Source organism: Lynx canadensis, chromosome B1, assembly GCF_007474595.2.
Source record: "Lynx canadensis isolate LIC74 chromosome B1, mLynCan4.pri.v2, whole genome shotgun sequence".
NCBI lineage: Eukaryota > Metazoa > Chordata > Mammalia > Carnivora > Felidae > Lynx > Lynx canadensis.
This window is the reverse complement of record NC_044306.2, coordinates 201,093,432-201,110,105: the sequence shown is the minus strand read 5'-3', so window position 1 is coordinate 201,110,105 and position 16,674 is coordinate 201,093,432. Positions and strand designations below refer to the sequence as shown.

The window sequence follows — 16,674 nt, the reverse complement described above, 5'->3', positions numbered from 1 at the left end:
CCGCGAGATCATGACCTGAGCCGAAGTCGGACGCTTAACCGACTGAGCCACCCAGGCGCCCCTGGTGTAGGATAATTTAGGCACACATGACTTTCACGTTGCCCCCGTCCACAGAGCTTTTCCTTTCGAAGCCCAGGAGTTAAACTTTGAAATACTATTTTAATAACGATGAGGTCTTAGTGACCTTAATCAAACTTCTTTCCAGAATTTTTGGAAGGGCATGGAAAATACAGATAGTCTGCTTCACTGGGCTCCTGTCCTTCCTCCCCACTCACGTGAAAGGCACTGAGTGTTGGTAACAAACTTGGGCAAAGCTTTGCCACACAGGTGGTAAGTTACTTCCCAAGTCCCAGCGTCCTCAGGTGGACAGCAGGTGGCGCTGACTCACGCCTGGCTGGCTGGTGGAACAGTATTAGGCACATGGTACACGGTCAGTAAATGTCCCTCGTACCAACATATGCAAACTCGGCCGCCCAGCCTCCTGTAACAGTGCTCCGGAGAGTGTTACACAACGTGCCTGGTAAACACTCCCGACTTGGATTAGTGCCATGTCCTCCCTGGAGGATGCCGTAATGTCAGGCCCAGTAATCCCTTCCTCATCCCCTGGGAGGCCCCTCCTGCGTTGACTCCCGCCCACTGCTCAGCCTTCCGCAGATCGGTCTCTGGATCACTCTGAGCCCCCAAACTAGGAACCCGTGAGCCTTGGAATCCAGGACATGGCATCTAAGCAGAAGCAAACATTGTTACTAAGCACCTGGGGCAAAGCTTGCTTGCTAGAAGGGTTTGGGCAGTGGTTGTGGACGGGGAACTAATGGCCGGAACCGTCCGTGACTTGGGTGGCTGATTTGGGATGGGGCTGGGAATAGGCCAGGGTCTCCTGGAGGGCCACACCGGGTGGAAAGTTCACAGACTCACTGAGAGCAGCCCCTTTCGAGCCACTTTCTTCTCCCACCCAGGCCCTCCCTGACCTACTCCTCCCCACGGCCCGGAAAATAGTGGGCGTCCAGACCTGTAGCCTTGGGCCCTCACCTCAGATCTGTGGGACCCCTGTTCCTCTCAGCAACCAGGCGAGATTAGTGACTCACCCCTTCTACACCCGCCTGGTCTGCGGCAGCTGTCACCCCCCACCCCCACCTTTACCAGCCAGCTGTGCAGGGGAGAGGCGCCCACCTCCCAATCTGGGACTGTCCTTGGGGGCTGGACTCAGACCAGTGTTTTCCCATTTTCTCAGATTGGGTCTAAGAGACTCCAGCCCCGTCCTGGGCCTGTGACTAAAGATCTTGTAGGTTGGGAGTCGCTGTATGTCCCCCTGGAGGGAATATTAATGTTGAGAGTGGCCCCAGGAGGAAAGAAAGGTGGGTCTGCAGGACAGAGGGGACCCCCGGGGAGACAGACTACCCGGTTTGCCTGGAACTGAGGGGTTCCTGGGACACGGGAACTGAAACAGGGACAGTCCTGGACAAGCAGGCACGAGTTGGTCACCCTGGAACACATGGGCTGGCAGTGGGATCTGAGACCCACCCAAATGTGTGTTGTTAAAAATCACCACCCAGTGCCAGTATCCGACCAAACTGAGGTCAACTTCAATTTTTCTATTTAGAGGGACAAAGCTGTGCGTGTAGCATAGAAGCGAAGTGCACCCCTAGTCGGGATGCCACGTGGTGTTCCTGGGTGACCTTGCTCTGGGGCTTTGTCTAGCTCCTAACCCTTCCCCGAGGAAGCCCTGTCCCCACGCCACGTCCTCTGCACACAGCACATGCCAAGCAGAGAAGCTTGGACATAGGACGTCTCAGGGTTTACAGGTGATCATGAGTCACAACTCTTCCTTATGAGTCTCCCTCAAGTTCAAAACCAGTTGGGAACCAGTTCAAAACCAACCAGAAAGATGGAAGTTTTTAAGAGAATTTCGTGTTCTCGCTGGTAACAACAGATCAGAGGGTTTGGCTTAGGCCTGCGGCCACAGTCAAGCTCTCCGATAGCTGGCCTGGGGTTACGGTCTTGGGACCCTCTCTGGAGGGAGCGTCGGGGCTTAGAGGCTCTGGGGCTCAGAAGCTGGCACCTGTGGGCAAGGACCTGGCTTCCTATAGAATGTCCTCTTCCCCTGTGGGCTGACTCACTTCTCCCCTGAGGGCTTAGGGGAGGACAGGTGTCCCTGTCCCCATCACCCTCCCTGCTGGCCAGTAATGTAGTGCTATTTGCATTTAGGCTCTTGCTCTGGGAGAGGAAGAGGGGCCCACTGGCTATCTGGCGGGACTCTTTGATGGGAAATTCATGACCTCACATGCCCAGGATGCTCATGGCCAACATTTTCTGCCCTCATGTTACTCTTTCAATTGCTGAAAAGCACTTGTCAAAATTGTTTTTTCTTTCTACGTGTAATAGGCATGTCACATCTCTTTAACAGGAAGAAAAGACTGGACACCATATTCTATAAAGCCTATTCTGAGAGTAGCTTGCTGTCCTGATTCAAAACTGGATTTTTAAATTTTTTTTTCCATTTAGACTTTATTCATTTTATGACTGCTTGCATTAGGGTATTCAAAATGAAATGTGTCATTTCCCGCCAAAAATATGCCGATCTATTTCTGAGACATTGCACAGCCTCCTAACATCTAATGAAATGCTCCATTCTGGGCGCCTGCTTCTGCTGCTGGCTCTGGGTGTCCAAGACATTGAAGGGACCCTGTGTGATCACAGCTGTATCTAGTCTTGTTTCCTCCACGGAGCCAGCCCACCCCCTCCCAGACCTCCACATTCTCACGTCTGCTCTCGTTCAGCAAAATGTTTGTTGGGCACATGCTTCGTGCTGGGGCCCGTGCAGGGTAAGGAAGTGTAACAGACCGTGTCTGATGTGGTCCCCACCTTCGGGCTTTTGTGGGAGGGAAACAGACAACAGCAATCCGTCAGGTGAGTGCCGTGAGAGCCGTTCACAGGATGACACAGGGATCCCAGAGGGCACCTGGCCCCACGGACTCAGGAAGCAGGGCAAGCTTCCTGGAGGAGACAACAGCTAATGCGGCCTGAGGCTGAGTCGGTGTGAGCTCGGTGAAGGCCTGGGGCTGAGGCTGGTGTGGGGGAGGTGGTGATGCTCTAGGCGGGGGAAGCAGCATGTGCAGAGGCCCTGAGGTGAAGGAAGACTGGGCTTGGTGGCCCCCAGGAGCGATGGGCTGTCCCTGAGGGCTTTAAGCGGAAGCAGGTTTTGGAGAGGACGTGAGGGCTTGAGAGCAGAGAGGGCTCTGGGTCCAGACAGGAGGCTGGAGTGGCGGTGGCCGTGGTTGTGCAGCGGGTGGGTGTTTGAACCAGGAGGAGGTGGACCCAATGCATGGGAAGGGAAGGAAAACGTGGAATCGAGGCTGCTCCCTGCTTCCTGGTTTGGGTGAAATGGGGCTCTTCCCCCACAGAGGGACCAGGGAGGCCAGGGAGGCATCAGAGGGAGACGCCATGGGGCGGTCTGGGCTGGAGAGCAGAGGGGGCACAGGGGCAGGTAGGATCCCCAGGGAGGCGAGGGGGGGAAGCCAAGGGCAGGGCTCCAAGGGGATGAGAAGCTTCAGCCACCAGGGAGGAGGAAAAAGCCAGGACGATCACACGGCAGCCGAGGGAGGCTGGGACACCCGGAAAGGGGCGTGGTCCCCAGGCTGGAGGCAAGGAGGCTGTCTGTCCCGCCGAATGCACACGTTCATGCACACTGTCACACACGGACACCCCCAGCCCACCCCCCCGGGTCCACCCAGCAGCCCATCTCTTAGGTGGGCTCCTCCTAAAGACATACCTATGTACCTCCATCCAGAGAAACAGCTGCCCACCTCCCAGCCCAGACCCAAGAAGAGGCAGACTGCCCCCGGCCCCTGGCACCTGCCCTCGGCAGGTGCTCGCCCGCCCGCCTCCGCCCACCCACGCCCTGGTGCTCAGCACACCCCTCACCCCACGGTGCACCTCGCCGCTCGGGGCTGCTGCCGCAGGGGTGCAGACTTGCGGGCTGGGTTAGAAGTCCCCATGGCCCACCTGTGGGACCTCGCACGAGCGACCTAACTAGGCAGCCACGTCTTCCCAGGCTGCCTATGCCGTGGGCTGGATGAGGTCCTCAGCATGAAGCCCCCATCGCACCTTAGACCTCGGTGACACTCAGTGGGCCCGCTGGGCACCGAGTCAGGCTCCCACTGAATGCACACTGACTCCCTCCTGGACACACACACACACACACACACACACACGGATATCCATGATCCACTTGATCCCTGAGCAAACATCTGTCAAAGCTGAACATCTGTACAGACTAAGAAATTCTGTTTCGAGGCCCCCCACTGCCCCAGGATGGGACGAGGAGGCCAGGAGCCAAGTGGAGGAGGAGGCCCCCTACACACGCGGCTGGGGTGAAAGGCCCCCGGCCAGCACTGGTTCTCACGTGTGTCCCTCTGTCCCTGCTGTTTTCCAGTGGCTGAAGCAAATAGAGGGGACTGAGGCGGCCCTGACCCAGAAGATGCTGGATCTGGAGAAGGAGAAGGTAAAAGACTTAGCCCTCTGGGAGGCAGGCGGGTGGAAAGGGTTCAGGCAATTTCCCTCCCAGGACGGCTTCTCGTGTCTTTTCGCGTGCATTTATTTGCACGCGTTTCTAAATTTTGCTTTTGCCCCAGTGGCCGTTCTGGGTAATTGTCATCCATTGGCTTACTCGTCCACTCGCTCGGTCATTCGCTTCATACGTATTTTTGGAGGCTCTTTATCCCAGGCGCCATGCCAGGATTAGAGGTCTGGTAATGAATATGCGGGGTCCCTGCCTCGAGGACCGAGCTCACAAGCCTGGGGGACGTGTGCTCATGAGCCGACAGCCACGGTGTAGCCTGAGGACACCAGGATGGGCGTGTGGTGATGCCGGGGCACTGGGCCCAGTGGCCTCGGAGACACACAACTGGGCCTCCCAACTTTGGTGGCCCCCTTAATGGCCATGAGAGTTTGGGAACGCGGCACTGGACCCTGGCGTCCTTATTGCCAAGTGGGGGTTCCAAGTTCCCCAGCCTGGGGCTGCCAGAGATGACTTCCCAGAAGAAGTGGCTCCCAAGAGCCTTCAGAGACCAATTCAAGTTTTGCAAGTAGAAATGAGAGGTGAGAACGGGAGGTAGAAGGATGAGCTTCCAGCCTGCAACCCCAAGTGGTGTGAGAGAGTCCTGGCTTGGAAACTGGTCCCTCCTCTGCCACCAGAGCACTGGGGCATCCAGGGCAAGGCACTGGTCCTCTCTGGTCCTGTTTCCTCATCTGTAAAGTCAAGGGACTGCAGTAGACCAATTGTCACCTTGAAAACCTCAAGTCAGTCCTGGGGATTTGCCTTCAGGACGCATGGTGCGTCGTGCAGGGACTAAAAGAGTGAGCCAGTTGGTGCGGGGGGTGGGGGAGAGGGCACACACAGCAAGGAGACCGGTCAGGAGGTGGGGAGGTGATGCTATTGGTGTGGGGGGGAAGAGCCTCATCTGGGAACAGTTGAGACGGTCTTCAGGGGCCACCGGGACGTGACAAGAGGAACTGAGAAGGATTCCTGCTTGGCCACCGGGTGGGAGGGGCGTCGCGTCCTTGCGGTCGTGGAAGGGAAGCCGGGAGGGGGTGGGATCACGGTTCCTGGGGCAGATCATCGCCTCCCTCCTCACCTGAGCACCTGGCGGGTCCCCGGCTTGGTGGGACTGCTGCTCTCTAGCAGAGGTGATCAGGTGAGCTCTGAAGATGCTCCCTGTGATGAGTTCTCACGCTGATCTTGATCTTGGGGGGGGGGGCCTCCCCTTTTCAGGACCTGTTCAGCAGGCAGAAGGGCTACCTGGAGGAAGAGCTGGACTACAGGAAGGAGGCCCTGGACCAGGCTTACCTGGTAGGACCAGACGCGGGTTGGATGCTTTGGCTCGTTGAACTCACCCTCAGGGGCTGTTTTTCCCTTCGGGGCTGGCACTGCGTTTAGGGGCCTTACAAGGGCCACGTGGACGCCATCAAAATGCCCTGTCTCTGTCCTGACCGGAAGGACCATACCGAGAAATTGTTTTTTTTCTCCCAATCAAGCATGATTTTCAAAAAGTTAGCCTGATGGTTTCTTTAGACATGCGCATCCAATGACAGTAGTCGTTTGAGACGCGTGAGAAGAAAGTGTCTCTCTTCTGTGTTTGGTTGCACTTAAATACTTATTTATGCATCACCCTCCCGCCAAGCAAGTTTTCCCGGAAACAGGAACGAGGGTCAGTCACCAAGGAACACAGAGGCAGAGCACTGAGCAGAGGCAGGTGATCGTTAGAGCCAAAGGGACCTGCCGTGAGGTCCTGCGCAATATTGCGTGTGGGTCACACAATCTGTTCCGGGCTTCCCGGTGAGTAGCTTCAAATGGGATCATGCCCAGGATCATATGTCATAGGGCTCTGAGGACACTCCTGGCACCGAGTGAGACCGGGAGACAGGAGGGGCACCGCCAGGGTGTCCCCACGGCACAGAGAGCGAGAGAGCTCAGGGTCACATCTTGCAGGAAGAAGCGGTATTGTTCCCAAAGCTGCGAGTCAGTCTTTGCCCGGGTCATTTGTGGTTGAAAGTATTTTCCAAAATGGGTTAGTGCCTGTGACCTGCAGAGTCAACACATGAAAAATGACTTTCCAACCCTCGTTTCCATGAGCGTGTCCGGAAGACGGAGAGTAGGTGGCCCGGGCTTGGTGCAGGCAGGAGATGCTGGGGGTGAGGGCTGGCCTGCCTCCTTGAGGCCCTTGGCCTGCCTGGGAGTGTGGACGGCGTGGAGCTCAGAGGGAGTAGGTCGGTGGATTGGGCCTTGCTGGGTCTGACGTTTGCCGTCCAGGGCTTACTTGCGGGCACACGACGTTATAACGGTGTGGAGGGCCCTGCTGAGCGTGAGCCCCATGGAGGGTTGCCTCCTTCCCTTCCCTCGCTGGTTTTGCCTCAACTCTGCCCACCCTTGGTCTTTCGGTGAACGCCTTTCCTGGCGTCACGCACCATCTGTCACGCGGCACTGCCTCCCCGAGCACTTCTGGAAAGCTCCGTGCAATGTGACTTGCGTTCCCCTGTTCCCGAGGAGCGGGGAGTTGGGAGGGCTTCACAGGCTCTCAAGGCAACCGAGTAAGTTTGGAAAACCCTGAAGGGCTTCTTCAGTCCTTGAATACGTTGACGGGTAGGCCGGGGCTCCGAGAGGATCATAAGCAAGCAAATTGTCAATTGTCAGACGGTTTGTGGGCCATCTTTTCAAGGGACATCGTGCAGGACTGGCGATTTTCAACACATTTTGGAAAAGCTTGGTGTCCACATTTGGCTGTCTAAGCACCATCGGCAGGAGGGCCCTGGGGGACCCTCAGAGTCCTGCTTCTGCAGAGGAGGCCCCTGGGTGCGCTGACCCCGCCACGCTGTAGGAACTACGTGCAGTCCCAGACCGTTCCAGAGCCTGGGGTGGGATTTCAGGCACGTGACGAGGTTGCGTTCTGATGCCATGTTGGAGTGACTTGAACAGTCGGGAATGCCACGCTCCCAGAGGGTGACAGTGCGGCGTGCCCGGGCAGGAGTGAGGACGGCAGGCGCCACGTTGCTGGCCTGCGTGCCTTTGACATTGCTCTGAAATGGGGCAGGTCCACAAGGGAGCTTCTGGAATCGGGGGGGCGTGGGGTCCTGGCTGGAGGCTGATGACAACTCTTGAACGGGGAGGGGGTGAGCCAGCAGGGCAAAGGGACAGGCAGGCTCCATGTTGCAGCCTGCATGGGGACCCCTGGGCTAGGCCGGAGGACAGACTCCCACCTTCTGGGGTCGTGGGAGGGGAAGGTGATTGTGTCTGTTGGTTAAGACTGGGCCTGGCCTGATGGGTCTGGAATCCCCCCCGGGGGGGGGTCTGCACAGCCACGCAGGCTAGAGGGGTGGCCTCAAGCCACCTCTCGCCTCTGTTTGGCACTTTCCACCCAAACTAAAGACCGGTCCGTCTGGTCTCGGGAAGACAAGGAACCGTTCCTTAGCCCCTAAGGTCCCTGAGCTGGAATCCCCGAGGCCTAGGTAGGTGGGGAAGTTACTGGTGCAGATGCAGACCCAGCAGCCTGACCCACGACGGGGTTGGCATCTGAGGACGCTGTGGGGGGCGGGTTTAGGGAGGCAGAGAAGGAGATAATTCTCTCTTTTGTCCCTAGATATTCCCATGAGGTAACTATATTTTAAGTGTCTTATGGTGAAGTTGGGAAGAAATAGCTTCCTCTAACGATTAAAACTCTTGCCTTTCACGAGGTGCCTTCGACCGGCCACTAACCTCTCATCCGCTTCGCTAACACGCGGTGTCCTACAGGGAGGGCACGGTTAGGACGTGGTTACTCTTTGCTGTGGGTGGACATTGCATTCCTCACTAGCTGGCTGAAAACCACGCGGGTGCAATTTGACCCATATCTCCCCCGCTGACGCCCACGATCAAAGGGGAGATTTGTTCCCGAGGAGCGGGGAGAGTGCATCGGGGGCCGAGGATACGAGGAAAAGTCTCTTGAATCACACGCTCTGCGGGGCGGTTACGATTGTTTCTTCTCACTGCCCTGGTCCCCTCCCGCACAGAGTAGGGCATCTCGATTGAATGGAGCGAGACATGTTCTCCAAAAGCTGCCGCGCCCGGGGCCCGAAAGGGTCTCCCTCGCTCCCCGCCACCCGTGTCTGTTGGCTGCTCGGCGAGGCGCCCCCCCCCGCCCCCCCCCCCGTGCCCCGACCCCGCACGCCTCCCCTCCCCTCCCTGCCTGAGCTCCTCAGCTCTGCCTCCCTCAGCTGCAGCGTCCCGGCCGTTACCGTCGACCCGTTTGTGACCTTGCGCTGTCTGTGTGATTTGGGCCACTCAGAAAATCCAGGAGCTGGAGGCCACGCTGTACAACGCGCTGCAGCAGGACCCGGGGCGGAGGGCCAGCGAGGCGCTGAGCGAGGGCCAGCGGGAGGATCTGCAGGCCGCCGTGGAGAAAGTGCGCAGGCAGATCCTGAGGCAGAGCCGCGAGTTCGACAGCCAGGTTCTGCGGGAGCGCATGGAACTACTGCAGCAGGCCCAGCAGGTGAGGGGCAGGTGGCTGGCACCGGGTGCCCCTTGCCCGCTTCCCAGCCTCTGGCCCCTCCGACGGGCCCCTGGGTGCTCCAGGCGTGTTGGATGGACAGCTGGCAGCGAAGCGAGCTTCCGTGCAGTAAGGCGTGTTCTCCCAACATGGCAGGTGCATTCCTGGCAAAGCGGAGCGAGGTCCGCAAACCGTTTTTCTGATGCGCGTTGATTTCAAGGATAGGGCCCGCCCCCCTGGCTGAGCGGTGATGCAAACCGAGGCCGGGGGTCCCCTGGGTCCCCCCCCCCCACCTCCTGCATCTGTGTTCTATTTGAAAGTCAGGTTCTTTTTTTTTTTTTTTTTAAGTGTTTAGTTATTTTTGAGAGAGAGAGAGAGAGACAGGATGCGAGTGGGTTATGGGCAGAGAGAGAGGGAGGCGCAGAATCCGAAGCAGGCTCCAGGCTCCGAGCTGTCAGCCCAGAGCCCGATGCAGGGCTCGAACTCACGAGCTGTGAGATCGTGACCTGAGCCGAAGTCGGACGCTCAACCGGCTGAGCCACCCCGGCGCCCCTAAAAATCAGGTCCTTAAAGCCAAGAGGCATTGCCCAGCAGCATTGCCAAGAGCATTTGCTCTTTTGCTGTATGTCGTGACGATGGCCGATCCGAGCCCTGGACGTGGAGGCCCTATTAGTTGTTAACTCCGAAAACCTAAGTGTATTCCGAGGTTTGGGGTCCTGTGTGAGTGACGTGGGCTTGGCTGCAAGGCCTCCAGGGTGACCGTGGGGACAAAGAGGTGGCAGCAGCATGCTCACACTTGAGCGCTCATGGTTGCAGACCCCTGACTGCCGCCCTCCCCCTCTGCAGGGTGGGGACGACGATGTCCATTCTCGATGCGAACACTAGAGCTCAAGAAGGTTAAGTCGAGCGCCTGAAGGTCACACAGCTAGCGGTGGCGGGGGGGGGGGTCCCACCAGTGAGAAAGGACCTGGGTGACCAGGGGGAGGAGGCGACGTCACGGCAGGCAGAGCAAGCAGCTGTGTCAGGAAGGGGCAGGGGAGCGTCGTGTCTGAAGACAGCACAGGCCCCAGGGGATTCGGGGAAGGCGCAAGGGGACACAGTCAGACTGCATGTGGTGCAGGAGAGAGAGAGAGGAGGTGGTGAGGGAAGGGGGCCAACAGGCTGGGAGGGCTCTTCATTCAAGACTTGGTTTGGCTGAAAGGGCACGCAGGCAGCCCCTGGGACCCCCGCCTGGCTGTGGCCCCCGTCCCCGCGCTGCCTGCTCTGTGCCGGCAGCCTCTGCTCATCTGCCCGGAAGCAGCGTGCCTCCAGAGTGCACACGCGTTCGCACACACAGCCTGTGTAGACGGAGAGGGAGTCTTCACGACTAGGGAGTTTCCTGATCAGGTTGGAACAGCAAGGGGAAAGGGGATGGAGAGGCTGGAGAAGGAGGGAGGAGAAGGGAAAGGCATCCATCCACTGACTGAGAAGGTCCGATGTGCAGAAGGGACGAGTGAGGCCAGGAGACAGACCAGCGGGCGAGGGGGAGGCTCATGCTTCTGAGCAGGGCCTGGGGGGTGAGGGGGGGGAGGAGGAAGCAGTGGTGAAGCTTTGTGCCCTCACGCAGGGTCGGGGGGTGACGGTGCTGAGGGGAGAAGAGAGTCAGGCCACCTTTGCTCACATGAGGACCGCGGGAGGGGCGGAGGCGGAAGGGAGGACTTGGAATCCCCGTGGCCCCGAGTAGGTGGGGCAGTTGCTGGTTCAAGAGAGGCCACTGAGGATGGAGACCAAGAATTTGCAGGTGACAGTGACCAGAGTGATTGTCAGCCTTGCAGGGCGGAGCGGGGAGGGAAAGGGAGGCAAGAGAGGGAGGGAGAGGAGGGGCTCACGGTCAGTTACCATCAAGGAGATCTTGGCAGGGATATCGGCGTGGGCGTTTGCCTTTGAGAACACTGTCACTGAACCGCCTCTGTTCCTGTCACATCTATAGTGACAAGTGGCCCGGGGCACCCCCAGCCCGGTGGGGACCCCAAACACAGCACAGATCCTGACCAACTCTTGTGGCTGAGGCTGTTGCACCAGAATGCACCCGCTGAAGACGTGCAGGGGAGGGTGTCCTTCCGCAAGGCTGGCGAGGCGCCCAGCGCAGGGCCCTACTGAGCCGGGTCTGAAGATAAATAGGAAGATGCCCGGTGGCCCTCAAGGGGGGATAAGTAGCTTTTCAGACGGCAGCGCAGCATGGCGCCGTCAGCTTGGGGTGACAGAGTGCTTAAAAACACAAACGCTGCGAGCAGACGGTACGGCTCTGAACCCTCTTCTCCTACTAGCTGTGTGGCCTTGGCCAAGCGACTTGACCTATCTGAGCCTCAGTCTCCTCCTGAGGATGGTAATAACGCCTGCTCATTGGGATGTTGTAAGGTTTAAATGGACTCTCACGGGTGAAGTGCTCCCAGTAAGGGTAGGTGGCTATTTTTACTGCCAGTGTAGAGGGTGAGAGGAGCCCGATGCTGGCTGCATCTTATGTCCATCATTGGGCCTCATTGGTGGGGCCTGCTGACCGTGCGGTGAATGGAGGCGTTGTTCAGAGAACCCAGCTCAAAGCAGAGCGGCAGGCGTGTGTTTGAACCGAAAAGTCATTACCCGACTCGAGGGCCCGAATCTCACGGAAGTGCTTCTGACGGTCTAAGTCTGGAATGTACGAGGGGCCAGTGAGCACATCCTGAAGACACGGGGCATTGCTGCGTTGGGCCGTGACTCCTGGGGAACGCACGGTGTCCCGCGTGCCAAGAAAGGAATGGAGCTGGGTGTTTTAGAAAAGAAAAAGAAAAAAAAAAAAAAAGGAAGAAATCCAAGCTGCCCGCGTAGGGAGATTGAGGACTGGGACCCCCTAAGAGAGAAAAACCATTTTTAACAGGAGGGTTTTGGAGTGTCAGCTAGGATCACATGGGGCACATCACTTGCTTTTACTTTTCTCGTTTACCTAAGCGTGGAGAAAGTTAATGGCTTGACCCAGCACTGCAAATTGTGCTCCACTGTCTCCGGATCCTTTCCAAATGAGTTGAAAATTCTGCTGAAGGTACAGGGTAGAGGCTTCTATGAAAACACGCGGATCTGCGTGTGGCGGGCGACATTGACAAAGTCACTGAATGGCACGCCCCTCTGAGGCTTGGAGGAGGCAAGACATACGGATCGACTAGCTAGTGCCTGGAGCATGGTGGGTGTTCAGTAAAAGGAAGACCCTCCCCTTTGTGGAACAGCCCCTGTCTCCGTCCATCCCTGCTACTCAAAGTGTGGTCCGTGGGCCAGCGGCGGCGGCGTCACCTGGGAGCTGCTAGAAATGCAGACCCCCGGGTCCACCCCAGGTGAGCCCCCTCCTCCGTCGCAATGTGCCATGGCATCCAGAGGGCAGGGCCCAACTCCTCGCTGCCCTGGGCTCGGCTCCCGAATCGATGGCAAGTCCTGACGCTCCGGCTTCCGCTTCTCCATCTGTCCTCCGGGCAGCTTGGAGCGGTGCCACCGCCAGGCTTTGCCTTGAGGGTCCCGTGCTTGTCACCCCGCAGGTGGGAAACGCTTGGCCAAACTCTCCCTGTGTGGTGCAAGCATATCCCAGACGGCTCCCCCTCCCTGCCGAGCACCACACGCGTAACCGCACCAGGCGTGGGAGCCCCGGCCGGCATCTCGGTGCCTTCGAAGAAGGCGCTCAGACTTCAGAGCACGTCTGTTCCCTGCAACAGAATTTCCTGGAGTTGGGTCGTGGGGGGGTTGATGCCTGAGCAGAGGGGAGGGTGCCCTTACAGCAAGCCCAGGGACAACGGGGCATCGGTAAAAGCGAGGTTTTGCAGCTTCCTGCTTCCCCTCAACGGTTATTTACCTGCCGAGCACCTATCATGTGCCAGGCACGGGTCCGGCTACTGGGGCCGGGGCAGTGAGCAATGTCGCTGCTTTCATGGAGAGCGTGTTCCTGTAATCCAGTGAGGGACACTCGCAGCACACATAAGTGCCAACGATGTCAGACAGCGTTAAGACGACACGAAAGGCCCTGTGCAGAGAGCAGCACGTACAAAGGCCCTGGGGTGGGAACAGGGCCACCATGCTTGAGGTCTATAAGCCAGAGTTTTCAAAAGTAGCACCCGCCGTATGTAGGATTTAAAAAAATCTGACCCGGTAGTTGGAATGAACATCGCCCAAACAGCAGTTTGTAGGGAATGCCCCAATTTGTAAGTCTTCAACCCAGTTTGGTAGATGGGGAAACAGAGGCCCAGCGGCCGAAACAGCTGGATAAAGGCCAGCCCCCAAGAACAGTGTGGCCCTTCCACTTGTGGCCACCTCTGAGTTCACGTCCAGTGCTCTGCTCTGCACATCGGACTAACTCCTTGAGTTTCCGGCTTGCTTTTTGCAATGGTCTGTTCTAACTTGATAGGGTCTTCAGACATTTGACATTAAAAAACATGATAATACTGAAAAATCTGCATTTTTTTCCCCCAAAGAGAAAAGAGGGTTAAGGGCCCGAGCATTTCAAACATGCATCACAGTGATTTTTTTTTTCCTTCTAGGAACGTAAAATGCAGCGCGTTGGTTATATGCGGAAAGCTAGAATTTATATGCAGTGCTGGGAAAAGCGTGTGCCACAAACTAAGAGCTCGACACATATTAGTTAATATCTGCCACACCTGACCTTCCCCACCCAGACGGCCTTTGCTATGAAGGGAGAAGGGAGACGACAAACCTTGGCCTTGCAGAGTCACGCCTGGCAATGATAACAGGGAGCTTGAGAGTGGGGGGCCGAGGGCCTGGGCCAGCTCTGCTGGGGACCCTGACACCTGAGGAGTGGGAAGGCGCTGTCCCCTACTTGAAGTCCCCCAGTTGTCCCTTTAAGGCTGCGTGTGGCCTGGCCCTCTTGACTGTGTCCCCTCCCCACTGTGACCTGGGCTGGCACCTGCTGTGCCCTGCGAGGGACAGGCTTCTTCTGTCATACGGCTTCCATTCAGACGTACCCCCGAGAGCCGCCGGCCCCACAGCCCTGTGTAACTAGCTGCCCCCCTGATTTATTCCCTTCCTGTCGCTTCTCACTACCTGACGGTCTCCCCCGTTGGCATATCGGCGCTGTGAGGCCAGGCACCTCTTCCTCAAAGCCCAGCAGTTCCTGAGGGATTTTCTCCAGTCCTTTGAAAGCTGTAGAGCACCACCCTCCTTCCACGAGGCGCGGTAGTGTACGAGGCCCTTCCCCCCCCCCAGCCCCACCCCAGGGTCCCCGTTTCACCCTCGGGGGCTGGGGTCACTGTGCAGATGTTAGAGAAGAGGGTTCCGAGTCAAGAGATCACGTGACTCCCTAACATCCACCAGCTGGAAAGCTTGGGGCGCAGGACCCAGGCCAGAGTCCAGCTGAGCTCTGTGTTCATTCTCGGGTGCTCTCTGCCTCCTCACTGTGCGAGGGGATCCTTGGGGGACGGTCACGGCCACGCTGAGGTCCACACGGCTTCCCTCAGGTGGAAGAGAATTAGAAATGCCCGGGTTTCCTGATCCTTGACAGGGTACCTACTCTGCGCCAACCCTGCTCTGAGCCCTTTGCTCAGATTCACTTGTTAGATCCTCAGACGCGGGCAAACTGTGACCCCCATCTACAGATCGGGAAACCAAGGCCCAGAGAGGTTGAATCACTTGCCCAAGGCCTCATCTCTGAGGACAAACCATCTTCTGTGTCTTCTCTGCTACCCGCGTGATCTTTCCCAGACCAGATTCTCATCCCTTCCCTGCTGGAAACCCATCACAGACTCCCCATGACGCCCCCAAGTCTCTGAGCTCCTCAAGGGGACATTCCAGACCCTCCAAGCTCCGCCTCTGTCCCCCTCCCCCCTCCCTCCCTGCACACCCAGTTCCCTCTGCTTGGGAGTCTGTCGAACCACTGTGAGTCCTGGGCTGGGTTCCGCCTGTTCCTGCCCCTCCAGCCCCACGGCTCAGTGCCCCCGCTGTTCTGCCCTCTGGGCTCCGGTGCACCTGCCGGGGGCACCCACGTAAGATAGCACCCCGCCCCCTTCCCTCCCCTGCCTGGTTTTCTCCGTGATGTTTGTATTCATTCAGTGCCCCATCTTGGTACTCGTATCAATGCTTCTGTCTGAACCCTGATTGGACCACAAACTCCTTAGGGCCCCGGGCATAGTGTCCGTAGAGGTGGTTCTCAAAGTGGGTCCCCAGACAAGCAGCATCTGCATCACTCAGGAACTTGCTGGAGACGCAGCTTCTCAGGATCGGCCCCCAGAAACTGAGCTGGAAACCGGTGGGGGCACAGCGATCCGCAAGCCCTCAGAAGGCTTCCCCAGGCCTGGCTAAGGGTCCCTGGAGGCCACATGCTTACTTAGACTGACCTGAATCACCCGCCCTCCAGCCTGAGCACTTTCTCTCCAGGACTGAGTTCTCCATCTCCGTTCAGGCTCGGCAAGGCTGCAACCAGCTGGGCCGTGGTCAGGGTACCAGCACTTGAGGGGTGACTGTTGGGCATGTGACGATCTGGAAAAGGTTGCACGCGTGGGACACCTGGGTGGGACACTGTGCGAAACTGGAAGGAATGGATTTGTAAACCACCGAGGGGGGCGGCGAGTGCCCCAAGGGGCATGAGGCGGGTGACCACCTGGTCCAGCTTCCCGGGACAGAGGGGTTTCCCGGGACCCCAGACTTTCAGGGGCAAAGCCAGGAATGTGCTAAGCAAGCCGGGCTGGTTGGTCATCCTTGAACCTGGTGCTAAGTGGGCTTCTAAGAGGCTGGGGTGCCTGTGGTAGGATGGCCCCTGCTTCCTCTGCCCCAGCTGCCCGGCTCCAGCTGATTAATCTTGCCCAAGTGTATCGTTTCATGTCACTTCGAATCCGCAGTCTTTATGAGCCGGCGCAGGGCACCGCCTATCTCGGTCCAGGCGTGATGTTTGTTTTAAAGGGATCCCATCTTAAGAGTCCGCGCTGTATATTTCCAATTCCGAGCGCCTTCAAGAACAGGCAAAATCAATCTTCAGTGGAGGAGATCAGAGGCCCGAGGGACCCTCCTAAGTGCCGGGGCGCCCCTCTGTCTTGATTTGGGTGCTAGAGATACAGGTCTGCACCCGTAGAAAAGCCAGTCAAGCCTCCCCCTTGTGTTTGCGCGCTTCTCTGCTCGTGCACTACGCCATGATAAAAGTAAAGAATAAATCTTGAACCTGGAAAATTTACTTTTTCTGACGCATGAGGTAATGTGTTTCAGAGAATCCGAGAGCTGGAGGGTAAGCTGGAGGTCCAGAAGAAACACCTGAAGGAGCTTGAGGAGAAGGTAGGTGGGGCGCTCGGACCCTCTCCCCCCACCCCCAGGCTCCCTTCTGTGACGGGTCACCGTGGGGCCTTTTCCTTCTGGGCTCCAGTGTTACAATGCAAGAGGGTAGGCTGTTCCTCCCGCCTCCCTTCTCGGCCCCATGCCTCCCGCCGTGGGCACACCCACCAAAGAAGTAGCTCCTTCAAATGTTTTTCTAGGGAAGAAAAGTGCAGTTTGGGACCAAGTTAGTGTGTGTGGACGGAGTAGGGGGGATGCCTTCCCCCCCCCCCACAAGAGACCTTCCGCTGAACCCATCTGACACTAGTTCACTGGGAAGGACAAGGTGACCATCTCTGGATTGATAAGCCAGGTTGGGCTGACCAGGCTGGTGACGTCACCAGTGAGGACC

The 16,674-nt window shown here is 57.8% G+C and overlaps 1 protein-coding gene across 2 annotated transcripts in view; it reads left to right on the top strand.

Moving 5' to 3' along the window:
- JAKMIP1 (janus kinase and microtubule interacting protein 1) overlaps nt 1–16,674 on the top strand; it is a 136,061-nt gene that overhangs the window by 113,702 nt on the left and 5,685 nt on the right. For both annotated transcript variants that reach the window (XM_030314237.1, XM_032593015.1), the window contains exons 17-20: nt 4,433–4,501; nt 5,771–5,848; nt 8,817–9,020; nt 16,221–16,286. In XM_030314237.1, coding sequence (XP_030170097.1) covers nt 4,433–4,501; nt 5,771–5,848; nt 8,817–9,020; nt 16,221–16,286 — 417 coding nt within the window. The remainder of the gene's footprint in view (nt 1–4,432; nt 4,502–5,770; nt 5,849–8,816; nt 9,021–16,220; nt 16,287–16,674) is intronic.